Here is a 25,880-nt window from a genome sequence, read left to right on the forward strand (position 1 = left end):
CCCAATCCTCCTGTCCTCGTCACCACATCCCAGCCTTTAACTCAAGTGGAGACTCCCTGCTGGACCAGAGGCCATGGTGAGCACTAGAACTACAGGTAGGCCACCTGCCTGCAGACCTCCTCCATTTTCCATGTGCCGCTCCAACACTATCCCCAAACTCTCCTCCCCTCCTCATCACTATGTACCAGCCTCCAACTCAGGCAGAGACTCCTAACTAGATCACAGGCCACACAGGCTATCAGAACTCTAGGCCTCAACTCAGGTGGAGACCACATGTTCAACCACATGCCACACAGGCCAAAAGACCTGGGAGGAAACAGAAACCAAGGAATAAGACACCAACAAAGACAAACCCAGAAATCGGCCCTAGACTTATTATAAGCACACCAGCATAAGAACAAAATCAACAAATCCTGGGCAATACGTCATCACCAGAACACACCTATCCTACTACAACAAGCCATGAATATTCCAACCCAACTGAAGCACAAGAAAAAGATCTTAAAGACAACTTTATGAAGATGATAGAGGTCATTAAAGAAGTGAATAAATCCCTTAAAATAAATTGAGGAAAAGACAAACAAAAAATTGGAGGAAATGAGTAAATCTCTTAAAGAAAGCCAAGAAAAAACCAAACAGTTGAAGGAAACAAATAAGTGTTCAGGACCTGAAAATGGAAATAGAATCAATAAAGGAAACACAAACTGAGGGAATTCTGAAAATGTGAAATCTAGGTACGTGAAGAGGAACTACAGACAGAAGCATCACTTACAGAATACAAGAGATGGAAGAGATAATCTCAGGCACTGAAGATACCATAGGAGAAATACATACAACAGTCAAAAAAATTAAATCTAAAAAATCCCTCACAGAAAACACCCAGGAAATCTGGAACAGTATGACAAGACCAAACCTAAGAATAACAGGAATAGAAGGAGGAGAAGAATCCCAGCTCAAAGGCCCAGAAAACATTTTCAACAAAATATAGATGAAATTTTTCCTAACTTAAAGGAGATGCTGATAAAGATACAAAAAGCATCTAGAACACCAAATAGATTGGAGCAGAAAAGTAAGTCACTTCACCACATAATAACCAAAACACTAGACATGCAGAACAAAGAATGAATATTAAAAGCTACAAAGGAAAAAAAGAGCAAATAATATATAAAAGTAACTATTAGAATTACACCCATGGGAATACAGGAAATAATTTTACATCAACAAAACCAACAGAAAGAAGGCACATGCACACTCACACACATACACACACCCCATCACCACCACTAATATAAACAAAATAACAGGAATTAACAATCATTTGTCATTGATATCTCTAAATATCAATGGACTCAATTCCCCAATAAAAAGACAGACTAACAGAAAAGATGTGAAAACAGGCTCCATCTTTCTGCTGCATAAAAGAAATACATCTCACCATCAAAGACAGACATCACCTCAGAGCAAAGGGTTGGAAAGAGATTTTCTAAGCAAATGGATCTAGGAAGCAAGCTTGTATAGTCATATCAAACAAAATAGACTTCTAACTATAATTAATCAAAGAAACAGGGAAGGACTCTTCATACTCATCAAAGGAAAAATCCACCAAGATGAAATTTCAATACTAAACATCTATGCCCCAAATGTAAGGGCACCCATGTTTATAAAAGAAACATTACTAAAGCTTAAATCACACATCAACCCTTAAACATTGAGAGTGGGAGACTTCATTACCCACTCTCACCAATGAACAGATCATTCAGATAAAAACTAAACAGAGAAATACTGGAGCTAATATACATTGTAAACTAAATAGAACTAACATATACTAACATATACTCTTCTCAGCACCTCATGGAACTTTCTCCAAAGGTGACCACATACTTGTTCACAAAGCAAACGATAAAAGAAAATTCAAATACGTACCCCCACACTGCTGCATCCTACCAGACCATCATGGAATAAAGCTGGACTTCAACAACAACAGAAACAACAGAAAGTCTACAAAATCATGGAAAGTGAACAACTCTCTACTGAATAACTACTGGGTCAAGACAGAAATAAAGAAAGAAATTAAAGACTTCCTAGAATTCAATGAAAATGAATTGTACAACATACCCAAACTTATGGGACACAATGAAAGAGGTACTAAGAGGAAAGTTTGTAGCACTAAATGCCTACATAAAAAACAAAATATTTGAAAACTGAATCCAAGAACACATCAAAAAGATCATCCACCATGATCAAGAAGGCTTCATCCAGAGATACAGGGATGATTCAACACATACACAAAAAAAATCAGTCAATGTAATCCACCATATAAACAAACTGAAAGAAAAAAAAACACATACCATCTCACTGGATACCTTTAAAAAGCCTTTGACAAAATATAACAGCCTTCATGATAAAAAGTCTTAGACAGATTAGGGACATAAGTGATATACATAAACATAATAAAGGAAATTTACAACAAACCTATAGCCAACATCAAATTAAATGGAAAGAAACTCACAGCAATTCTACTAAAATAAGGAACAAAACAAGGCTGTCCATTCTCTCCATATCTATTCAATACAGTACTTGAAGTTCTAGCCAAAGCAACAGACTACTGAAGGAGATCAAGGGGATACAAACTGGAAAGAAGTAAAGTATTGTTATTTTCAAATTATATGATAGCAACCCTGAAAATTCTACCAGAGAACTTTTCCAACTGATAAACACCTTCAGTAAAGTGTCTGGATACAAGATTAACTAACTAACTAAGTAACTAACTAACTAACTAACTAAATAAATAAATAAATAAATAAATATCAGTAGCCCTCCTATATACAAATGACAAATGGACTGAGAAAGAAACTCTTGAGGTAACTCTAACCAAGTGAGTGAAGGACTTGTATGTGGGAGCCCATAGTGGTTTCCTAGTGAAATCTGAGCTTGCTTTACCCAGGAGGACTACGTAAGAGAATGCTTGGATCACGGGTCAGGTACCAGGTGTTTGGAAGGGTCTACACTTGGTTGTATCTAGCAAGGGGGAGGTCATTTGCCCCTTCCATTGGCATTGTTATAAAAAGCCCTTTTGAATAAAGTTCTAGGCAGTTGGGTATTGACCCAGGTCCTCCCGAAGCTATCCTGTGTTTCTGTCTTTCTCCTATTCTGAGCTAGGCCTCTCATTCTATCTACAAGTTTCTTATTCCTCCCTCCTCCTCATAGGAACCCTGTAAAAGGTGGAGGCTGGTCCCCCACACTTGTATAAAAAGAACTTCAAGACTTTGAAGAAAGAAATTGAAGAAGATATCAAAAGATGGAAAGATCTCCCATGCTCATGGATTAGTAGAATTAATGTAGTAAAAATGGCCATCTTACCAAAAGAAATCTACAGATTCAATGCAATCCCTATCAAAATTACAACACAATTCTTTACAGACTTTGAAAGGGCAAAACCCAGCTTCATATGGGAAAAAAAAAAAACAGGATAGATAGAACAATCTTGAAGAATAAAAGAACTTCAGAGGTTATCATCATCCCTGATTTCAAGCTGTACTACAGAGCTGTAGCAATAAAAAACACATGGTGTTAGCATAAAAACAGACATGTTGATCAGTGGAATTAAATCAAAGACCTAGACATAAATCCACACACCTATGGACACCTGATTTTTAATAAAGCCAGAAAAACACAGTGGAAAAAAGAAAGCATCTTCAACAAATGGTGCTGATCTAAAGGACGTCTGCATGTAGAAGAATATAAATAGATCTATACCTATCATCCTGCACAAAACTCAATTCCAATTGAATCAAAGACCTCAACATAAAACCAGATACACTGAACCTGACAGAAGAGAAAGTAGTCAATAGCCTTGAACCTACTGGCACAGGAGAGAACTACCTAAACAGAACACAGATAGCACATGCAGTAAAATCAACAATTAATAAATGGAACCTCATGAAACTGAAAAGCTTCTGTAAGGCAAAAGACATCATCAATAGAACAAAAGGACAGCTTACAGAATGGGAAAAGATTTTCATCAACTATATCTGATATAGGAGTAATATCCAAAAAATACTAACAACTTAAAAACTAGACATCAACAAACCAAATAATCCAACTAAAAAATGGGATACAGATCTAAAAATTCTCACAGAGGAATCTCAAATAGCTGAGAAACACTTAAAGAAATGGGCTACATCCTTAGCCATCAGGGAAATGAAAATCAAAAGTACTTTAAGATGCCATCTTACACCTGTCAGAATGGCTATGATCAATAACACGAGTGACAGCTCATGCTGGCAAAGATGTAGAACAAGGGGAACACTCCTCCATTGCTGGTGGGAGTGCAAACTCGTATAGCCACTATAGAAATCAATATGATGGTTCCTCAAAAAGTTGGGAATTGATCTACCTCAAGATCCAGCTATACCACTCTTGGGTATATACCCAAAAGGCACTTCATCCTATCAAAAGGACACTAGCTCAACTCTGTTCATAGCAGCTTTATTTGTAATAATCAGAAACTGGAAACAATCTAGATGCCTCAATCAACAACTGGATAAAGAAAATGTGGTATATTTATACAATGGGGTATTACTCAGCTGTTTAAAAAAAAAATGAGATAAACTCTCTTTCCTTGTTCTTCCTCTGTTCTTGATCCAGCTGGGATCTCCTGATCCTCTAAGCTCTTTCCCCTGACCCTTGCCCTTCATTACCCCCCACTCCTCAAGTCCAGTTTGCTCATGTAGATCTCATCACCATGATAAATGAAGACCCCCATGGGAATAGGAAGAAACAGGGTGCTGGGAGGTCCCCAGATATCCACAAAGATACCTTCAATAGACTACTGGCAATGGTTGAGAGAAAGCCCAAACTGACCTACTCTGGTGATCAGATGACCAAACACCCTGTCGTGGTAGAACTCTCATCCAATGACTGATGGAAGCAGATGCAGAGATCCACGGCCAGGCCCCAGATGGAGCTCTGGGAGTCCAATCGGCGAGAAAGAAGAGGGATTGTATGAGTGAAAGATGCTGAGACCATGATTGGAAAAAGCACAGGAACAAATAGCCAAACTAGTGGAAACACATGAACTATGAACTAATAGCTGAGGAGCCCCCAACTGGATCAGCCCCTCTGGATAAGTGAGACAGTCAATAGCTTAAATGGAAGGCCCCCAGGCAGTGGGACTGGGACCTGTCCTTAGTGCATAGCTGTCTTTTTGGAGCCTGGGGCCTAATGATACTCTATTATACTCATAGATTGGTGCCTAGCTCAATCATCATCAGAGAGGCTTCCTCCAGCAGCTGATGGGATCAGATGCATAGACCTATACCCAAACATTAGGTGCTCAGGGACCCCAAGGAAGAGGGAGGAGGACTGTAGGAGCCAGAGGGGTCAAGGACACCAGGAGAACTCAGCCGACAGAAACAACTAAGCATGGTTGATAGGGACTCACAGAGACTGGGATTATACATAGCCTGCTTGGGTCTGCATACATGTTATGGTTGTTTAGATCAAGGGGTTTTATGGGACTCCTAACAATGGGAGTCGGGGTGTCCTTGACTCTTTTTCCAACTCCTGGGACCCTTTCCCTCCTAATGGGTTGCCTCATCTAGCCTAGATATTAGAGTTTGTGCCTAATCTTACTCCATCTTGTTATGCCATGTTTGGTCAATATCCCTGGGAGGTCTATTTTTTTCTGAAGGGAAATGGAGCCATGGATCTGGGGAAGAGGTGGAATGGGGAGAGGGGGATTAAAAGGAGTGGAAGGAGGAGAGAGGAGGGGAGGCTGTGGTTGGGATGTGTTGTATGAGAGAATAAAAAGAAAAAATAAATGCTCATTTTGATGAGAAAAAAAAGTTTTATATTGATGTTGCTGAGTTAGCCTGTAAGGTTTTTGTTTATTTGTTTGTTTTGTTTTTTGGTTTTTCAAGACAGGGTTTCTCTGTAGCTTTGGAGGCTGTCCTGGAACTCACTTGGTAGCCCAGGCTGGCCTCAAACTCACAGAGATCCACCTGCCTCTGCCTCCCGAGTGCTGGGATTACAGGCATGTGCCACCACCGCCCGGCTAGCCTGTAGTTTTGCTTTCCATCCTTGTCTAATTTTCTTATGAAGAGTTGGAGTCTAGTCTTTCTTTCTATAAATAACTCTAGATTAACTGGATTAAGAATCAAATAATTTGTTCCTTGGATTTTCTTTCAATCACCAGTTGTGGTTTGAATGAAAGTGGCCCCCACTGGCCCATAGGGAGTAGCACTATTAGGAGGTGTGGGCTTGTTGGAGGAAGTATGTCACTTCGTGGGCTTTGAGGTTTCAGAAGCTCAAGCCAGGCCCAGTGTCACTTACTTTTCCTGCTACCTGCTGATCTGGATGTAGAATTCTGAGCTACCTCTTCAGCACCATGTCTGCCTGCCAGCACCTATGCTTCCTACCATGATGATAATGGACTAGACCTCTGATCTGTAAGCCAGCCCCAATTAAATGTTTCCTTATAAGAGTTGCTGTGGTCAGGGTATGGAAGCCCTAAGACACCAGTAAAAGCATCTGAATATGAAGCTTTGTTTGATTTTATAGAAATCCCATAGTTACAACAAATAAAGCCCACAAAAACTCAAACCTTGAAGACATAAAACTTTTCAATTTGACAAGAACTTGAGCCAAACTTCCTGCTTTCTTCTTCCTTCCTATATCCTGCTCCAGACAGGGTGAACTTGTAGAAGCAAGTGGCAGTAGGCAGCAAAAGCCCCAGCTTTCTGCATGCAGACTGGAAATAGAAGTCTCCTAGAAGCAGAAAGTACTGGGTAGACCAGCAGGAGGAAGAAAATTAAGCAGAAGAAGGTAGCACTATAAAGTTTATATAGATATCTAAGATCATTTCAGAGTTTCACATGTGTGGATCTGACCTTAATCAGCATGCCAAAGACAGTGAGAACTAAACTAAACTCAACTAAAAAAAAAAAAAAAAAAAAAAAGAGTAGTATTTGGGCCACTTCATATGCACATAGAACAAAGTTCAAACTGCATATGTGCATAATGTAACTTGTGGCCTGACACTCATTATGTTGGTATCTGGATAAAACAAAACTAACAGCATTCCTCATAGGTGCTAATTAGCACCCAGCCTTACATAACAGCCAAAATATACATAATGCAATCTAAAATCATTTGGCATTCAAAGTGCCAGTCAGTATCAACTTGCATGGGAAGAAAAAAAGTCAAAGAAGCTAACCCAGATATTAAGCAGCCATTACTTATCTCTGAATAGTAGTTTTGGGTCTTCTTTTCTGATACCTGATACTCATATGACAGACTTTAAAACAAAAACTTTACAGTACATTCATTGAAGCAGTTATAAACGTGCTACAAAAGAAGATCCTTCTCCTTGCAAGATGTGATTTAGGCAATGGCTTAGCACAATGTGTGAAGATGAAGCATAAGATAAAGACAACACAAGCATAACAAAATGTTCACACCTGTGAGCTGAAGAGTACTATTTCTGAAACTCATGTTTAAGTTCGTTCAAACATTTTCAAACCTATTAATTCCACTAATACACTTAACATGGGTGACTCTTAGGAGCACTCTGCTAAGTCAAAGAAGCCAAACACAAAGGATGGAACATTGTATATGTATTTATATTTCACTTACTGGACATTATAGAAAGATCTTTGGTAACCAGGAACTGTAGTGAAAAGAGAGACCATAAAATTGTGGAGACCTTCCTAAGGCTGCTAGAGGTTTTCTGAATCATGATTGCAGTGGCAGATACGCTACTACATCTATTTGTCAAAACTAAACACTTAAAATGGGCAAATTCTAAGTAATGCATACTTAGTAGTGGATTGAACTGTGTCCTATCAAAAAGATATCCATATGTTCTAACCTCCAATACCTGAGAAACTGGCTACATTTGGGAAGAGGATCTTTACAGGAGTAAGGATCTTGAGAGACTATCTTGTACTTATGGTGACCCTAAATTCAATGATTTATGTCATTCTATAAGGATATAGAAGAGGATTTGAGAAACAGGGGAGATCCAGAAGAAAAGGTCATGTGAGGAAGAATCAAAAGAAATGAAATGATATAGCTGAAAGGCAAGCAACATCAAGGACTGCCCAAAGTCACCATAAACTGGGAAGATCAAAAACTCTGAAAGGAACCAACCCTGTGACATCTTGATTTCAGACTTCTAGCATCTAGAACTGTGAGACAGTGAAGTTATGTTGTTTAGCTCCCCAAAACAAAAACAAAACAAAAAACCTTTTCAATGGTGAATCACAAATAGTCTAACAAACAATGGAAAAGTGGAAAGCCTCAGTAAAGGAATGGAGGCTATAAAAAAGAAGCGCAAATTTGAAAACTGAAAAACACAATCATCATAATACAACTGACAATTTACACTCCAAAAATATATCATGATAAAGCTATTAAAATCTAAAGACGGGACTGGAAACATGGGCCACTAGTGAAGAGAACTTGATGCTCCAGCAGAGGATCAGGATTTGGTTCCCTGCACCCACATGGCAGCTCACAACTATCTGTAACTACAGTTCAGGGAATCCAATACCCTCTTCTGGACTCTGTGATAAGAGCATACATGTGGTGTACTTACATACATGCAGGCAAAACACTCATACACATAAAATAAATCTTTTTTAAAAAAGCCTAAAAATTAAAGACCAACTCTTGAAATATCTTCCATCCCATGTAGTCCAGAAGGGATCAGCAATTCAGATTGATTACAGATTTCTCATCAATAATAGGTAGAACCAGAGGCAGAAAACCAGTAAGGATATGAAATTACTGAAAAATATTATGAGCCAACTGGATCCAATTGACACTTATGGAATACTCTTCCCAGCAAAACAGAATGTACATGGTTTCCAGGGACATGTGGAACATTCATCCTTGGTTGTAGCAATCTAGAATTGCAATTACACAAAATATGTTCTACTTTAATACAAAACTAAACTAGAAACCAATAAAAAGATAATGGAAGCCTAGATGGTTTGTGGTGCATACCTTTAATCCTAGAACCCAGAAGGCAGAGGCAGGTGAATCCCTGAGTTCAAGGTCACCCAGGTCTACATAGTAAGACCCTGTCTCAAAAGAAAAAAAAAAACACTACATACTAGGAAAGCAACATACTTACCAATGAAATATGGGTCAAAAAGGAGACTTGACACTATTTTAATTGAGTAAAAGTAAAAATAAAATATATGAAAACAACTGAGATGTAAAGGAAGACTAAAAGGTTACAGCATTAAAATGTTTTTATTATAAAAAGAATTCTTAAAACAATAAACTATAACTCAACACTAACAATAAGGAAAAGGACAGGGCCACCACAAACAGAAGGAAATAATAAAGACAGTAGAAGTCAATGAACCTGAAAATAGGAAACAAAATCATAACTTTTTAAGAGATCAGCAACTTTGATAAATTCCTAAAAAGACAAAGCAAAAAAGGAGAAAATAGGGGTTATTAATACATCTTATTCATGTGGCATGCATCTCAAGTAGCCTAGTTAATGCTTGATACCTCAGGTAGTACAGATCTATTCTCATTTTCTCTCTCTCTCTCTCTTCTCCCCCTTCCTCCCCTCCTCTCTCAAGTTAACTTATAATTTGTTAAGTTAGGTCTAGTAAGATGCTAACAGTAATGAAATCTAACAATACACCATAAAGGCACATATCAGCTTCCCTAATTCTGAGGTCTCAAGTTCTAAGAAAGAACCATTACCAACAACATGAGGTCTTCAGCTTATAGATCCACATAAGCCTTTTCAGTATTTATAATTTCACAGTCTGGTTCCCCTTAAGAAAAAAAAAAAAAAATCTACTCCCATCTTTCTATCCTCCTTTCTATCTATCTTTTTGGTTCTGCCTCTCTGGAGTATCCAGACTAGTGCATGCCATGACAGGTATCCATGTAGTCAGATGAAATAGTTTCAGTCTGCAAAAAGAAAAAATTCCCTATGCTTGACTTATATATCCCTCTTCCCTGTAAACTCTTGGCAACCACTGGCCTTGTAGAATCTCCATATTTTTCCCTCATTGAGGATGTCATATTTGAAATCATATTGTATAGCTTTTTTAAGATTGAATTCTCTTACTTAGAAATATACAAAAAACACACCAATTTCTTTAATTCTAAAATTCATTCTAGTGCCAAATAGTATTCTATTTACTATAGCTATTGAAAAGTAACTCGTTTAAGTTTTGGAAATTATAAACAGCTGCTGCAAAAATTCAGCTACAGGGCTGGGAGAGATGAGTCAGTGGCTGTTCTTGCAGAGGACTTGGGTTTCAGTCTCAGCAGTCACATGGTGGCTCACAGCCACCCATAACTCCAGTTCCAGGAGATGGGATGCCCTCCTCTGACCTCTATGGGCACCAGGCACAAAAGTGGTACACAAGCATGCAATCAAAACACTCATGCATATAAAATAAACCCTTAAAAATTAATTCAGACAGAGGGACTGGAGACATGAGTCAGCTGTTAAAAGCACATACTGCTCTTACAGAGGACCTGGTTAGTTCCCAGGCCCACATTAGACAGCTCACCTGTAACACCAGCTCCAGGAGACCTGATGCCTTTCTGTGGCCTCCTGGGGTATCTGCACTCATGTATACACACTCAAAAACAACAACAACAAATCTTAAAGATAAACCCGAAACACAACTTGGGTACAGGGACCTGAGGAATACAGCTCCCCGGGTTCCTTCAACAAGCATGCAAACAAAATGGACCTGAACTCAATCCCCAGAACCCGTGTAAAAACCTGGCCATGGTGATGCCAGAGATGAAATGACTGGCAGGTTCTTGAGGCTGACTAACCAGCCAACCACAAGCGAAAGGTAAAGAGGCCTTGTCTGTTAAAAAGGGGGGGGGGGGCACATAGTGAGAGGGAGATACTGGAGGTGGACTTCTGGCCTTCACATATGTGCAGTTTTGCACACACACACACACACCCAATAAACAACAAAAAACCAACTACCAACTTCGGTACATGTGTTTGAACATTAGATTTATGTTCACTTTGGTACATGTATTTGCACGTTAGATTTATGTTCATTTGGGTACATAACAGTGTGTGAAACTGCTAAGTCATACAGGAAGTATAAAAGTAACATTTCACATTCCTTACATCTGTGAATGTTGGGGATTTGGTCATTTTGCGTACTTTACATCAAAGTTGAGTTTCCCATAATGTCCTATGACAATAAGCATCTTTTAAATGCTTATCTGCATGGTGAGGTATCTGTTAAAAGGGCTGTGAATTTTCTTAAGGTGGTGGTTGTGTGTTATGTTCTCCGTCTTGACTATCTTTTGACAGTAAGTGGTCATGTATTATCGTGCAACTTCTTAATGACACCAGTTAGTAACACTTTTTTTTTTTTTTTTTTGCTTGAGATTTCGCAATTACCATTCTAGAGGTCTACAAAATAATCACGTCTTCCTCGACAGCCCGCCGCGGCAGAGGAACGATCATTTATTCGCCGGCTCTCCAGCGCCAGGGTCGCACACGGGGTTTTCCGGCGGGCCAAGCTGACTCCGCCCTGGCAGAGCCGCTATGATCCCCTCTTTTAAAGCGCTCTCTCGGAACTAGCTGGAAAGCAAGGCACAACTGCGATTCTTTCCGCGGGCAGGCCTCCGGGATAGACGTGCGAACGCGGCGTGCCCAGCGGAGCTCACCGCCCAGCGGGGAGGCTGGCACCGTCCCGTGCTCACCGCCCCGGGGCGGGAGCAGAGGCGGAGACAGAGGCGGAGGCGGCCGAGCGCCGCCCCACCCAGCGGAGCTCGGTGGAGGAGGACGAGCAGCCCCGGGACCGGTCTCGGGAACGCGGGTGTCGGTGCCGCTCACCTCCCGGGTGTCAACGGCCGCGCGGGCCCTCGGAGGAGCGCGGCGTTCGCGGCGGCGAGCCTGGCGCCACTTGAGCGCCGAGCTCGGTCGCGTCCTCGTCAGGGCCCAGGAGGCGTCGTGGCCGGGCAGCCACGGCGAGGCGCAGCTCCTGAGACCCACCGCCCGTCCTTCCTCACCTTGGCCAGGGTACTCGGCTGCGGAAAAGGAAAGTAACTCTTGAGGTAGGTCAGCGCAGGGGCCCGAGGCCGGGTCCGCCGCGGGTTTCCCTCGGCGGCTTGCTTCCCGGAAGGGGCGGGGGCCGCGCGATTCCAGCGCGTGAGACAGGGGGCGGGCCTCGTTTCCGGAAGCCCGGTAGTGGGCGGGGCCGCCAGCAAACCCGGAAGTCGAAAAGCGCGGCACTTGCTGTCAGTCTTCTAGCGGGAGGTTGGAGTCTTTCTGAGCTGGCTTTAGTTCAAGTTGCGACGGAAAGTGGACGGTTGTGGTGGGACTGTAGGACAGGTGTTTCTCTCTTACTATTTTTTTGGTTGGGGTGATGGGTTATTGATGTGTTAGTGCTCTAACAAGGTTACGTAAATATTCCTGGAGCTACCAATCCTTCAACAGGGTTATTTCTGGTGTACTTGGGGCAGCAGGAGGTTGCAGAGCAATCAGTAGCTTTCATCACTATTTCAGAGGTGATCTGGCAGTTGAGGAGTGATCCATGACCTCAGCGAGAGAACAGTGGCAAACATCCGAGGCTTCTCTGGTCCTCAGTAGCATTTGCTTTTATGGGTTGCTACAGACCCTCTCTGGGTTATGAAGAAGATAAGCCACATCCTCTTCACCTAAGCCTCCTGAGGATGGATGGTTTGGTCCAGGGTGACTCATTCTTTGTCTCTTGCAGATCATTTGATTTCCTTGCTCATTTATTTGTAGCAAAGAGTGAGGCTGTTTTAATCAATAAATTCCACAAAACTCCATTAATCTTTAGAACGCTATTAATTCTTTCTTAGCACATGAAAACTCAATGGCAGCGTGAACTTTGAGATGTAATGACTTTGTCATGTAATTTTGTAGCCACTGGGAAGACATTATTAAGTCTCTCCTGTAGACAGAAAATGAGAACTAGTCCTGTTTAAAATGAAATTTGTTTGTATTACTGAAAAACAACAGTAACAATTACCAACTTTAATTTTCATTTTTCTCTTACTTTCCTGTTTTGAGCCTCATATATAATGTTAAACCTTCAGAATTGTATTAAGAAATATGCCTAAGGTAACAACTTACAAACTGGACATGGTATTCTATTTATTAATCTATGACATGTTAATATCACCAATAGAATCTGGGAATTGAATCAGAAGTACAGCTTCCCGCACTTTGGTTGGATAATCTGGCAGATGTCTCTTACTATGAAGATATTGATAATACTGATCTTGTTTGTTTGTTTGTTTGTTTGTTTTCAAGACTGGGTTTCTCTGTGTATCCCTGGCTGCCCTGGTACTCACTCTGTAGACCAAGCTGACCTCAGACTCAGAGATCTGCCTGCCTCTGCCTCCTGAGTGCTGGGATTAAAGGTGTGTGCCACCATGCCTCGCTGAGACAGAGTCTCTTTATGTAGCTCTTACTGTCCTGAAGCTAATTATGTAGAAGACCAGGCTGGCTTTGAATTCCCAGAAATCCACCTGCCTCTGCCTCCTTGGTGCCTGTATTAAAGACATTCGGTCATTGCATCTGGGGTTTTATCAGCATCTGGAGTTTTCAAAAGATAAATTATTATTTGCCTTTCTAGAAAAGTAGCATGTATTAGAGAACTGAGAGTGGAAGTCTGAGAGAAGCGGTAAGGTTTGAATCTCTTCATTGCAGGTGAAGCAATTAACCTCAACTTTTAGTTTCTTTATTTGTAAATTGAAAATAGTCCTGATAAGATTAATTCACAGGTCAGTGTGCTAATGTATTTGATCATGCTTTGTTAAATTTTATTCCAACTTTGTCTTTGGTTGGTGATTTGATTCCTTGTTCATTGCCCTGTTTGGAGACAAAGCACAGGCAATTTTAATGAAAGAACCTTGGAGATGGCTTCTGATTATGTCACATACCTGAATAAAGTCAGAATTCTGTTGGGGAAGAAGTGGGCCACAATAAGCAAGTGACATTCTCTCATTCTCTGTCCCTGCTCTTATCATATATGATTGTCACTGAAAATTAAGAGAAAATTAATTGGATTTAAAGGGAGTCCAGCCATTACAGGGGTCATGTGTCTGTACACACACAAACACACACACACACACACACACACACACACACACACACACACACACACACACACATTTCCTGAGACAGGATCTCACTGTGTAGTCCTGACTGGCCTGGAACTCACTAAATAAGCTTGAGCTCAAACAGTAGTATATGTATATATAATGTAGACCTATTTTACCAAGGTTAATTTTGAAATCTCTTGGAAATTCTGATTCGTTTCAGTGGGAAATTTTCACTTCTCTGTGGCTGTGCATTAATAATATTTATCCCAGAGCATTAGCAAACCCCACTCAAAAGGACATGACATTAGTTGAAATTAGCTATGGCTTGAAATAACAGGTCAGCTCACCTGTTTTGATTATCTGGCTTTCTACCTTACATTCAGTGTTTTTGAAATCCTTGGTATTATAGAAAATGTATATATATAAAGATGAGCCAGGCATGGTGAGCTACAGCTGTAATCCCAGCACTCCAGAAGCTGAGGCAAGAGGATCACAAATCTCAAGCCAGCCCAGGCACACAGCAAGACCCTGATTTAAAAGTATAGAGAAGAAAGTAAACATTTCCCTACAGAGTAAATAAAATGCAAGTAAATATTTTGGTGGTGAATATTTTGGTGTCTTTCCCTGTGCCTTTTTCTCTATTAAATTGCCATATAATCTATTTTATAAATACTTTAAAATCTGTTTAACTATATCCTTTATTCTTTAACAACCAAATAGTTCTTTAAAAATTTTTTAGCTTCTTAACAATTGTCTACCACATTTGGTTCTGCTAGGCACCGAGGATAGTAGCCAAACAGTTTTTTTTGGTTTCGGTTTTTTGCCTCTGTAAACTTCATTAGAAACAATTTTAAAATAACTGTTTGAGGAGAGAAGTCCAAGCTCTGTAAATATCTCAAAACAGGAAGTCTTAAGATGGGTCCTCCAGGAAATGAATGTGCATGGACACCTGGCAGACCAGCAACCTCTAGGCTTCTTGACTAGGATTTAAAATACTGTGGCTGGGGAGAAGGGCACATCATGAGCTGGGGAGACTAGGCAGGTCCATGTGCCCTAGAGCATCTATAGGAAATGAAGAGTCAGGCCTGGAACATACGTTTACCCCATCTGTCTTCACACTATCCCATTTTCATTCTCATAGATTGTCAGTAGGGACTTGCTGGGTAGTCTCAATTCAACATACCAGTCTTAATTCAGCCTGTAAGCCAGTAGCTCTCTAGGGCTGGTTTTCACTCGGAAGAGAACACTTCCTTGGAGATCGCATTGCCCTTAGAACCGGCTTTTACGTCGATGGGAGATGGCCACTGTACTTCCACCCCTTCTCATTAAAGACATCATGTTGGAAGTGCTTTTTGTACACTTGGAAATGTACCTGTGTACCCAGGCCCAGTGACTCAGTGGGGTTCCCAGAGCCACAGTGTTGATAAACATAAACAGCAGGGCTAACTATGGCCATAGCTAATAAGCAGGCAAGTGTATTTTCGTGTGTTATTTATTTTTTCATAAATTCCTTGCCAGTTCCAAGATGAGCTGTCATTTCCTTTCACAGATGAGGAAATTAAGACTAAGTTCCTTCAAGTCACAAGGCACATGAATGGCTTCTGCTAGCAAGCCTCGCTCCTCCTTTGCCTTCATGCCTTCCTCTGGGCAGCCTCCTCTCCTTGCCTCTGTCCCGCCGCTAGTCTTCTTGCTTGGCAAGACATGGAGAAGATCGTTTGTTGTGTCTGTCTGATATCAGTTGTGCTGTGATGCTGGTGTCCTCCAGGGAGCCTCTGTACAGTGGAGGAGATTCGCTTACCCAAGCGTTCTGCCGCAGGCCACTAGACAAGATCACAGGCAGCCCATGCTTGTAAGATATTATCTGTTCCTTGAATAACTTCAAGATAAAGACTTCTCACCTGAAATATCAAAAACTGTTAACACAGTTTTAAGAGGACTCCTCTGTACTTCTTAATACCATTGAATGTCTTAGGTCTTCACCCAGAGGGAAGCACTTGCTCTGGGCCATGTTTTCTACTCAGAACAGAAAGTGTCCTCAGGAATGATGGCCACCTTGGGAAGATGACCATCATAGTTCCACTCCTTCTTCTTAAAGATGTCACCTTGGATATGTTCATTGTACACTTCTTAGGCCTCCTGGATTTTCTCTTTGGTCACGATTTCACCTTTTAAGTGCTCATTAAGAATGTACTGTAACCCAGAAACTACTTACTGTCTCTTTCTATTTTACCTTCCTTATTTTGGAGTTTTCTGTCTTTTCACAGCGTTCAAAGTGGGAATGAAGTTCGCTTGTGTTGAATAGCCATTGTTTGTAACGAGGTTGGTCATTACAGTTGTATGAGTGGGTGGTCAGGAAGATGTTGAACTCAGCGAAGCTGCCACACTCATCCTGGCACTGTGGCCCCCCTCCAAAGCACTCTCCTTTAAGTCCTCATTCTTTTTCACATCTTCCTATTCAGAGTGTGTTACTCTCTTTATAGTCTTCCAGTCCATAATTTTGCTCGTAATTACTTGGGACATATTTATTTCCTAATATTAGTTAATAGACTAGTTACCTGAGGTTCTCACCCAGTGCTTAGTACTGCCGCCTGTTATATATACAGGGTCTAGCTCATAGGGAATTTTTGTTATTTATACTTTTGGAAAGGGAGTTTATGTTAAAGTAATCGTGGGTAAGGACAGATTCTGTCTAGCCTGCCTTGAAGGTTTGTTTTTTTTGTTTTTTTTTTTTTTGTTTTTTGGCTTTAACCTTATAATCTGAGGATGTCATCAGATGATGACCTCTGTGTGCATAAACATTCTTAGTTTAGAGAATCCTGCCCTAATGAGAATGGCCAGGATCCTCTGAAATCAAAGCCCAAACTTATTTGGAGGTGACTCAAGGTTATGAATTCACAGAGAATCTTTTTGAACACCTCATTCCTGGTCCTAGACACATGTATTCATTGCTTTTTATTTTTTCCAGTCCATCTCTCCACTGAGATGTAGTATGCCGAGGAGGTCCCAGTGACAGGAAGGCCTCATTCCAGCCCTCTTACCTTGAATACCACCCCGCTCCTAACCTAGGGCCATGCTGGTACAGTTGCTACCATGTGAGTCATTACTCCTTGTCCAGTGTTGAGTCTGCTTTTTGTTCCTGGAAATTTGCCTTTTCTACTATACTAAACTCTGAATTTCAGTGGATGCTCGCATTATATTACCTAACATGCATAGCTCTTTGTGGCAGAATGTTTTACAATTTGTCTAGTGTTCCATGTTGCCAGAAACGAAAGGTCCACTGAAATAAAAGTCACAGCCATCTGTAGCTCTTAGCTGAGCACCTCCTATTCCAGATCACACTTACCCTCAATAAAAACAAAGGCGCACCACGTATATGGTACCTTTGTGTTTTCTGAGACAGGACTCACTATCTTGTCCAAACTGGTCTGGAACTCACTATGGAGTACAAGCTTAGCCTCAGACCTTCAATCTTCCTGACTCTGCCTCCTAGGTAATGGGATTCCAGGCGTGTGCCACCAAGTCTGGCAACATGTGGTATTTTTGTTTTTGTTTTTGCTTTTTAAATAATGGTCTTTTAAAATCATGCCCTGAGATAGCCTCTCTGTTTTCTTTATAGGATACAGCACTAAGCACAAACCAATACTGCTGTGTTGAACATTCAAAATGCAACCAGACATGTCCTTGGACAACATCAAGATGGCATCCAGTGACCTGCTGGAGAAGCAAGAGCTAGACAGTGGAGGCTTTGGGAAGGTGTCCTTGTGTTTCCACAGAAGTCATGGATTTGTCATCCTGAAAAAGGTGTACACAGGGCCCAACCGTGCTGAGTGAGTCGGGAACAGAGATGGGTAGGCCCTACCTAGCTGCCTACAGAAAGTAGTTGTGGCCACCTATGCAGCTAAGCACATGGAGTTGTAAATGAGGCTCACCTGCTGGGAGACTTGACACACTGGCCATATGAGGGGTGACCATAACTCTTACTGTTATGTTGGACAAGGACTTTGGGGTTAATGAAAAGATATTAGTGCTTGAGAAATGTACGGGAAAAACATCACTGAAGACAGAAACCTGGGTAACAAGGGAGGCAGAAAACAGGGCCATGGGTGTAAACACCTAACCTGAAATACCAAACAAAGGCCAACACCATCCTGAAAAGTCCCAGCAACCTTGTAAAAGGCAGTCAGTGGAGGGCTTCTCCCCTCCTCAGACTAGCTTTGAGAGTTGTGCCTTTTTTATTGTATTCTTCAGCTCAGTGTCCATCAGGCCAGGTCTGTGCTGCACTTTTCATTAATTGATTTAAGTGTCATGAGCACCCAGCTGCCAGTCCCTAAGACAGGGCTGGAGGGGGCATATAGGTGAGAAGAAGCCTCTGCTTTCTCGGACCTGACTGCCTGGAGGAGACAGAACAGACCTGATTGTGACAAACGTCTGCAGTCTGACACACGGCAGGGACAGTGGGGCTTCTTAGGAACCTGGGTAGAAGGTCTTGCCCCACCCTGCTCAGCATATTGCCTTTCCTGCCCACAGTTACAATGAGGCTCTCTTGGAGGAGGGGAAGATGATGCACAGACTGAGACACAGTCGAGTGGTGAAGCTGCTGGGCATCATCTTAGAAGAAGGAAATTACTCGCTGGTGATGGAGTACATGGAGAAGGGCAACCTGATGCATGTGCTGAAGGCCGAGGTTGGTGGCATTTACAGCAGTCTGTGCTGTCGGATCTGGCTGCTCTTGGGGGCTCCGTTATAGCTTTCTGGTTGGGAATTTTGTTCCATGATTTGGATTCTCTTTTTCTTTCTATTTTTGGTTTTTGTGATTGTTGTTTTGAGACAAGGTCTCTCTGTTATGTACTCCAGCTGTTGTGGAACTCAATATATAGACTAGGCTGCCCTTGAACTCATGGAGATCCACCTGCCTCTGCCTCCCAAATGGTAGGATTAAAGGTGTGTGCCACCACATCTAGTTTAGTTTGGACTTTGTAAAGTTAGTCCCTCTTACATCTGTGCCTCTCCCTTCCTTGGAGGTTGTCTTCTCCCCAGCCCTCAAGCCCCCTGGTAATTCTCCGTGTGCAAGGTCGCTCTTTACTGTACCTCTAGCCTCTCTCTAATCCACAGTTGACAGATAGACCTGTCCTCTGCCGAAGAATCGTCGTCTTCTTACATGTAGTCAGTGTAAGTGATAACACATTTGGGTTGATTGATGAAAATTTGTGTGTTGCAAATGATAAATGGTAATTAAGAAAAGCATGTACACTGTTGTTGACTGTAAGAAAAGGTAGAATGTCAGTGACTGTACTTTTAGACCATTTAAGAAGTTACTGTAGGTTAAATCTAGAATATAAACCACAGCACTATAAAATTTAAGAACAGGAAAAAACGGAACTCATGAAAACTAGGTAAGTTTTTAAAGTTTCTGTACCTGTTAGGAGCTAAGTCTTGTGCTAGTTCTCAGGAGCCCATAGCTGATACAACACAGGCAAGTGCAAGAGGTGGAAATGCAAGTGAGCAGATGATGTGATTGTGTTTGATAGGCATAGAGTTACCTGCTGTGGAACATAGGCAGGGAGCCCACCCCAACTTGAGCTAGGTGGGAAATGACAAGTTGAAGCAGACCACTAGAGAGGAAGTGTTCCAGGCACAGAGAATGCCATGTGTGAAGGAGTTAAAGGATGCCAGTTTGTAGAACTGCCAGTCACCAGCTTCGGCCAGAACACAAATTGCATGTAAGGGGCAGAAGCATTTGGCTGCTTTTGTAGCAAATATTTCCCCTCTTTCCATCTCCCTACACCTTACAACTGCCAAATCAGATCTCTCAGAAATATGAACACCCATGGGAAGGGTAAAAGATGATACACATGGCATTGTAGTTTGACCAGATGGTTCTTTTTCTCCAACCCAGCTAAGATCAGCCATGTGACAGAAATAGGCATTTTGATCCAGTGATAAGTTATCTATGATGGAAGGCATTCTGTGGTCTCAGCCAATGAGAAGCCTCACAGGGTAGGCCCCAGAAAAAGTCCAGGACCTAAGAGAAGTAAGGAGAGGTTGGGTTGGGGGATAATCATACTTGCTAACAAGGCTTTCCTGAAAGTATGCCAGTGAAAACAGGAACAGATCTCTGCTGCTATGTTTTAGTTAATCAATTAATTTTTGTAAACAAGGTCGATAGCAATGCTGCTCTCAAACTTTCAGGCTGAAGTGATCCTTTTGCCTCAGCCTCCTCAGTATCAGACTGTAGCTGTGTTCCACCATACCCAGCCTTCTGCTGTCTTTTATATTGTGATGGTCAAGCTCTTGATACTGTAGTTCAGTTACAGCATGATGTGGATACAGATGGTGTCTTAGTTTGAGTTTCTATTACTGTGAAGAAATACCGTGACCACAGCAACTGTTGTAAAGGAAAACGTTTAATTAGGGGGTGGCTTACAGTTTCAGAGGTTTAGTCCATCCATTATTGTCATGGCAGGAAGCATGGCAGCATGAAGGCAGACATGATGTCGGAGAAGGAGCTGAGAGCTCTATATCTTGATCTGCAGGCAGTAGAAGGAAACTGTGCCACACTGGGCATAGCTTGGGCATATGAGACCTCAAAGCCTGCCTCCACAGTGACACACTTCTTCCAAAAGGCCACACCTACTCCAATAAGGCTACACCTCCTAATAGTGTCAGTCCCAGTGGGCCATCCATTCAAGCACATGAAGTCTATGGGGTCCTATTCAAACCACCACAGATGGTGTGAAGACTGTGATTTGGTATGACTTGAAAATCTAAGTTCCATCGCCTTGACCTTTTCCTGTGAACCAGTAACATTGACTTTTAGGAATCATTCTTTTGTAAGCTGGTTCTTGTATTGAGAAAAACTGAAATAGAATTTTACCACTAAAATAGAAACATGCATTTTTTAAATAATGACATTGAAGTTGATATATAGAGAGTATAATTTTAAGAGTGACCTAAGTTTCTACAAAGATCTAAGGTATCTGCTGCCAGGTCACAAAAAAAAAAAAATCTAATGGACCCCAGCATATTTTAAAATCATGCATGTGGCAGAGATGCTTATGTAGCTGTCAGCAGTGTGAGCATACTTCCTTATACTTGTTTTCTCTTAGCGTCATTTCACATTCCTGTTTCCCTGGCATTATTATATTTAATGTAAATAACAATGTCATATCACATGAATATGCCATGGAGATGTTTGTGGATTTTGCTGTTCAATCAAATATTCCAGACATCATTTTAGGCATACAAAGGCCATCTTTGTAGTAGTGGTAGAAATAGAAATAATAATAATAATAATAATAATAATAATAATAATAATAGATGTCATTGTTTGCAAGAAACTTGATTTCATGTTCTTTTAAACATGAGTTTTTTTATTACATAATGCAATAGACATAAAGGATCGTAGAATGGATAAAACATCAAGTGGTCTCAGGATATTCTTTTGTAAATTATTTATTTTTAAAAATTAAAATGTAATTACATCATTTTCCTCCTTCCCGTTCCTCCCTTCAGTACCTCCCATGTACTCCCCCGACTCCCTTCAACTGCTTTCTCTCTAATTCATGGCTTCCTTTTCTTTTTCTTTTCTTTTTTTTTATACATTCCAACCTCTGTTTACCCCCTCCCTCCTTCGTACCAAGCCCCCTTCCCCCATCCACTTTTCCTCCTTTTCTCTCCAGAAGAGGGCAGGCCTCCCAAGGATATCAACCAAATTTGGCTTATCAAGTTACAGTAAGACTAGGCACCTCCCTCTATTAAGGCTGGATAAGGCAACCCAGTAGGAGAATGAATCAATTGCTTATTTTTCTTACAGTATTTTATTTGCATCTGGATTGGCATAGATTTTTTTTTTTTTATTTTTTGCACTGAATAAAATATAACATTAGTACCCTGTAGGCCCTAGAATGGAATCTTTCTAGAAAGGGGCTTGTTTCCCAGGGACAGCAGTGCTGCAGACCCCCTGATGGGAGAAACCTGCTTGCACAAACCTTGGGCCCATATCCCACCATCTTGGATGGAGTAGTTGCTCTTACCTATTAGATTATTTCTCCATTTCATATACTTAATGTGTTGTTTCAGATCACTGTCCCACTTTCTGTAAAAGGAAGGATAATTGTGGAGACCATTGAAGGAATGTGCTACTTACATGCCAAAGGTGTGATACACAAGGACCTGAAGCCTGAAAATATCCTTGTTGACCGTGACTTTCACATCAAGGTAATCCACAATCTAGAATTTGAGAAAGTTGAGTAATTATAGTTTGAATTTTCCACTAGAAATCCATTCATGTAGGTGATCATGATCAAGGAGGACCTCGCTCAGCATTATGCTGCTGCAGGCTACCTTGATATGAAAGGGCAGGTGCAGACTTGATTGGATCGGGAGATAACTAAGGATGCAGTGGTGAAAAGAGTCTCATCCCTGGTTCCTGGGTTTTGTTTCCCTCTGGTTAGACTTGGACATGGAAGCAATCAAGGGTTACTGTCTTCACTCTGGAAGGGACTGTCTCCTCATCATTTTCCCCAGGAAATCTAATGACTGAGACTTCTCCATCCTGGAGATAAAGGGAGTATGGAAGTGTGTGGAACATATTCTTAGAATTCAGAAATGGCTGAAGAGTCACAGCAGCAGTCAATAGCCATTTTGGCCTCAGAATCTTCCACTTTGTGTAGCTAGGGGTGTGGTTCAGCTAGTCTAACACATCTGAAGTTTGGGGCTGAGGCTGGCACCCCAAAGCAAAGACCTCTGCTTTGAAATCTCGTTTATTTCTATTTTCATTTAAAAAAATCAATTTCCTTTTGAAAGCTCTTTTTGTTAAACAGAGTGAGTTTTGTTTAACAATACAAATTGTTAAACAGTAAGAAAAGGGACACCCATCTGTCAAGGGCTACATTTAGCTAAGGGAAGCAACAGCACATGTAGTTAATCTTGACCGCTAGAATCTGAGCTGGAGACCTGAAATGGGAATAGATAGCTCAGGCTCAGAGTCCTGAGGGTCATCCCAGAGCCCCACCAACAAGAAACAAAAAGAACTGAAAACATGTAGCACTGGGGAAAAACCAGGACCTGCCTGTAAGATCCACATCAGACACCGTTCGTGTCACAGTCAGCTAGTAGTCTCAGTGTCTTTTAAGACTGTTGATTCTTTCAATTAACAACTTACTCCTTATGTTCTGGGTTAAAACCTGTGGATAGCAGGTAAGCACATGCTCTAGCTCCTCCCCAAATGTTTCTTAGAGGCAGAAGGGGAACTTCCTCTTGGATTCTTCCGGTACTCTCCTGCTCTGCCATTTCAACCTGCTACTTCCTTGTTTGTTCTGTGTCTAACTTCCTTGTCTTTCTCTGCCTCTACGTGTGTTTGGATTTCTTTCTCCTCATCCTATTTTCTCTTAGGTTCAGGCTGGCAACTCAAAACAAATAGCAGCAACTTCTCACCCTCAGGGTGGCTTTGGAATGCTTGGAAACACAGCCATGGTCCTCTGGATGCTACTGGGTACATAGAAGGTGTTAACACAGCCATGGTCCTCTGGATGCTATTGGGCACATAGAAGGTGTTAACACAGCCATGGTCCTCTGGATGCTACTGGGCACATAGAAGGTGTGGTAACCAGTCTCCATCTTCCCCAGAAAAACAAAAACAAAAAATATGCAAAGTAAATGAGAAATTAGGACAAACAGTTTTGTTGTCTTGTCCCCAGTCTTTTTATTGCTTAAGAATTAGATGTGAAGGGCCCAGCAAGGTGGCTTAGCTAATAAAGGTACTTGCTGCTGAGCATGAAGACCTGAGTTTAAAGCTTGGTGAACGGAGAAAAGGGAGTTTTGAAAGTTGTCTTCTGACTTCTACATACACACCTTGGCATATGTGGCTCCCCCATAAATAAATAAATGTTTAAAAAAAAAAAAAAAACAACTTTGGAAAAAACATAATTGAGATGCCAGAATTTTCCGTGAACAGTCCAAGTTTGTATGAGAGTCTATTGAGAGGTAATTATTCTAGATAGACGCCGTGCAACCACTAGAAAATTGACTGTGGCACACGTGTACTGGTTAGTCCTCAAATTTGATTTCATAAATATCAAGCTTCATTTACTTGTAGCCTTCATGCAGTAAATTCTTTTGGCCCCGCCTCTTTTGCAGATAGCGGATCTTGGTGTGGCTTCCTTTAAGACTTGGAGCAAACTGACTCAGGAGGAACACAACCAGCAGAGGGACGTGAACAGCACCTCCAAGAGGAATGGGGGCACCCTGTCCTACATGGCGCCCGAACACCTGAATGACATCAATGTGAAACCCACAGAGAAGTCGGATGTGTACAGTTTTGGCATTGTACTTTGGGCAATATTTGCACATAAGGAGCCCTATGAGAGTAAGACATTCATCGATGTGGGATTTTGATAGAGACCAAAACTGTTACATATGGGTTGGTGAGAGGCTCAGTGTGTGAAAGCATTTACCACCAATCCTGACAACCCAAGTTCAGCCCAAGCTCCAGGACTTCTTAGATGGAGAAGGAGAGATTTCCAAAGTTGTCCTCTGACTTCTATATATGTACTGTGGCGTGCAGATATATCTCCTCTCTATCCCTCTTCCTCTCTCCTTCTTTCCCTCCCTCCCTCCCTCCGTCTCTGTCTCTCTCTTTAACACACACACACACACACACACACACAATTCTTGAAATGTAATAATTTTTTTAAACTTTTACATGAAATAGTGGTCTTCAGTGAATTCTGTTAAAAGTCTATGATTATTCATTTAATTGCTTTCTATAGTATCACAAAGGCTGCTGGTCCCACATCTGATTTATTCACTGCTGTGTCTTTAGTGCGTGCACACAAACACACACACACACACACACACACACACACACACACACACACACACACAATGCCTGGATGTACTCAGGAGACTTTTGTTGAATTAGTTATCTCAGTTTAGGATAAACTCATCAGTTGGATAGATACCTTTATAAGATAGCTTAGCTTGGGAGTTGCTGTAAAACTCCAGGATTCTTCCTGGAATAGGGGCAGCCTTTCATACTACCAGGTATACACCCCAGACTTTAACTGTATTTGTGAATGAGCCTTTTTCATTACCTGTTGTGGGCAGTTCAGTCAGTTGGGGATGTAAAGATAAGGGAGTAGTAATTTTTGTTCAGGGGAACAGTCATCCTTGGGTTTGGTTAAGCATGAAAAGGAACGGCTCCTGTCTGTGAATTCTTCCTGATTATCAACACCAGTAGATCAGGGATCATCATCTCTGCTGATGCTCTTGAATCTCAGTCGCTGACCATGACCAAGATATCCACTAGCCTGTTAGACCAACACATGTACCTCAGGAACCTCCAAAGCAGCACACCCAAACAAGCTCCCAGGTTTATCACCACTCTCTCATGGCTTCCTGTGCTCACCACCCATACTGAGTTGCACAATAAGCAACTTTAGCATCACCTGAGACTCACTCACCCTTGTCCCCATCTCCCACAGCCAATAAAACCTCAGAACCAAGGTCTGGAGAGATGGCTCAGAGGTTAAGAGCACTGACTGCTCTTCCAGAGGTCCTGAGTTCAATTCCCAGAAACCACATGGTGGCTCACAACCATCTGTAATGAGATCTGGTGCCCTCTTCTGGCCTGCAATCACACATGCTGTATACATAATAAATAAATAAATCTTAAAAAAAACCTCAGAACCTGAAATCAGCAGCTAGGGATAGAGCTCCATGTTAAAGAGCTTGTCTAGCTTGTGTAGGGCCCTGGGTTCAAGCCCTAGAAGTGCCAGAAAAACAAA

At 41.5% G+C, this 25,880-nt stretch overlaps 1 protein-coding gene across 3 annotated transcripts in view; it reads left to right on the forward strand.

The window, feature by feature from the left end:
• The first annotated feature begins 11,751 nt into the window (after positions 1-11,751).
• The window catches only part of Ripk1 (receptor interacting serine/threonine kinase 1), a 32,933-nt gene continuing 18,804 nt past the window's right edge, over positions 11,752-25,880 (forward strand). The window contains exons 1-5 of one of the 3 annotated variants that reach the window (XM_036187540.1): positions 11,752-12,075; positions 17,711-17,921; positions 18,622-18,778; positions 22,174-22,311; positions 24,232-24,460. In XM_036187540.1, the coding sequence (XP_036043433.1) occupies positions 17,758-17,921; positions 18,622-18,778; positions 22,174-22,311; positions 24,232-24,460 (688 nt within the window). In that variant the 5' untranslated portion in view covers positions 11,752-12,075; positions 17,711-17,757. Of the gene's footprint in view, positions 12,076-12,246; positions 12,353-17,128; positions 17,187-17,710; positions 17,922-18,621; positions 18,779-22,173; positions 22,312-24,231; positions 24,461-25,880 lie in introns of those variants that run through there. The other 2 variants (XM_036187541.1, XM_036187542.1) reach the window with 2 other exon arrangements.

This window comes from Onychomys torridus, chromosome 5 (assembly GCF_903995425.1).
Source record: "Onychomys torridus chromosome 5, mOncTor1.1, whole genome shotgun sequence".
NCBI lineage: Eukaryota > Metazoa > Chordata > Mammalia > Rodentia > Cricetidae > Onychomys > Onychomys torridus.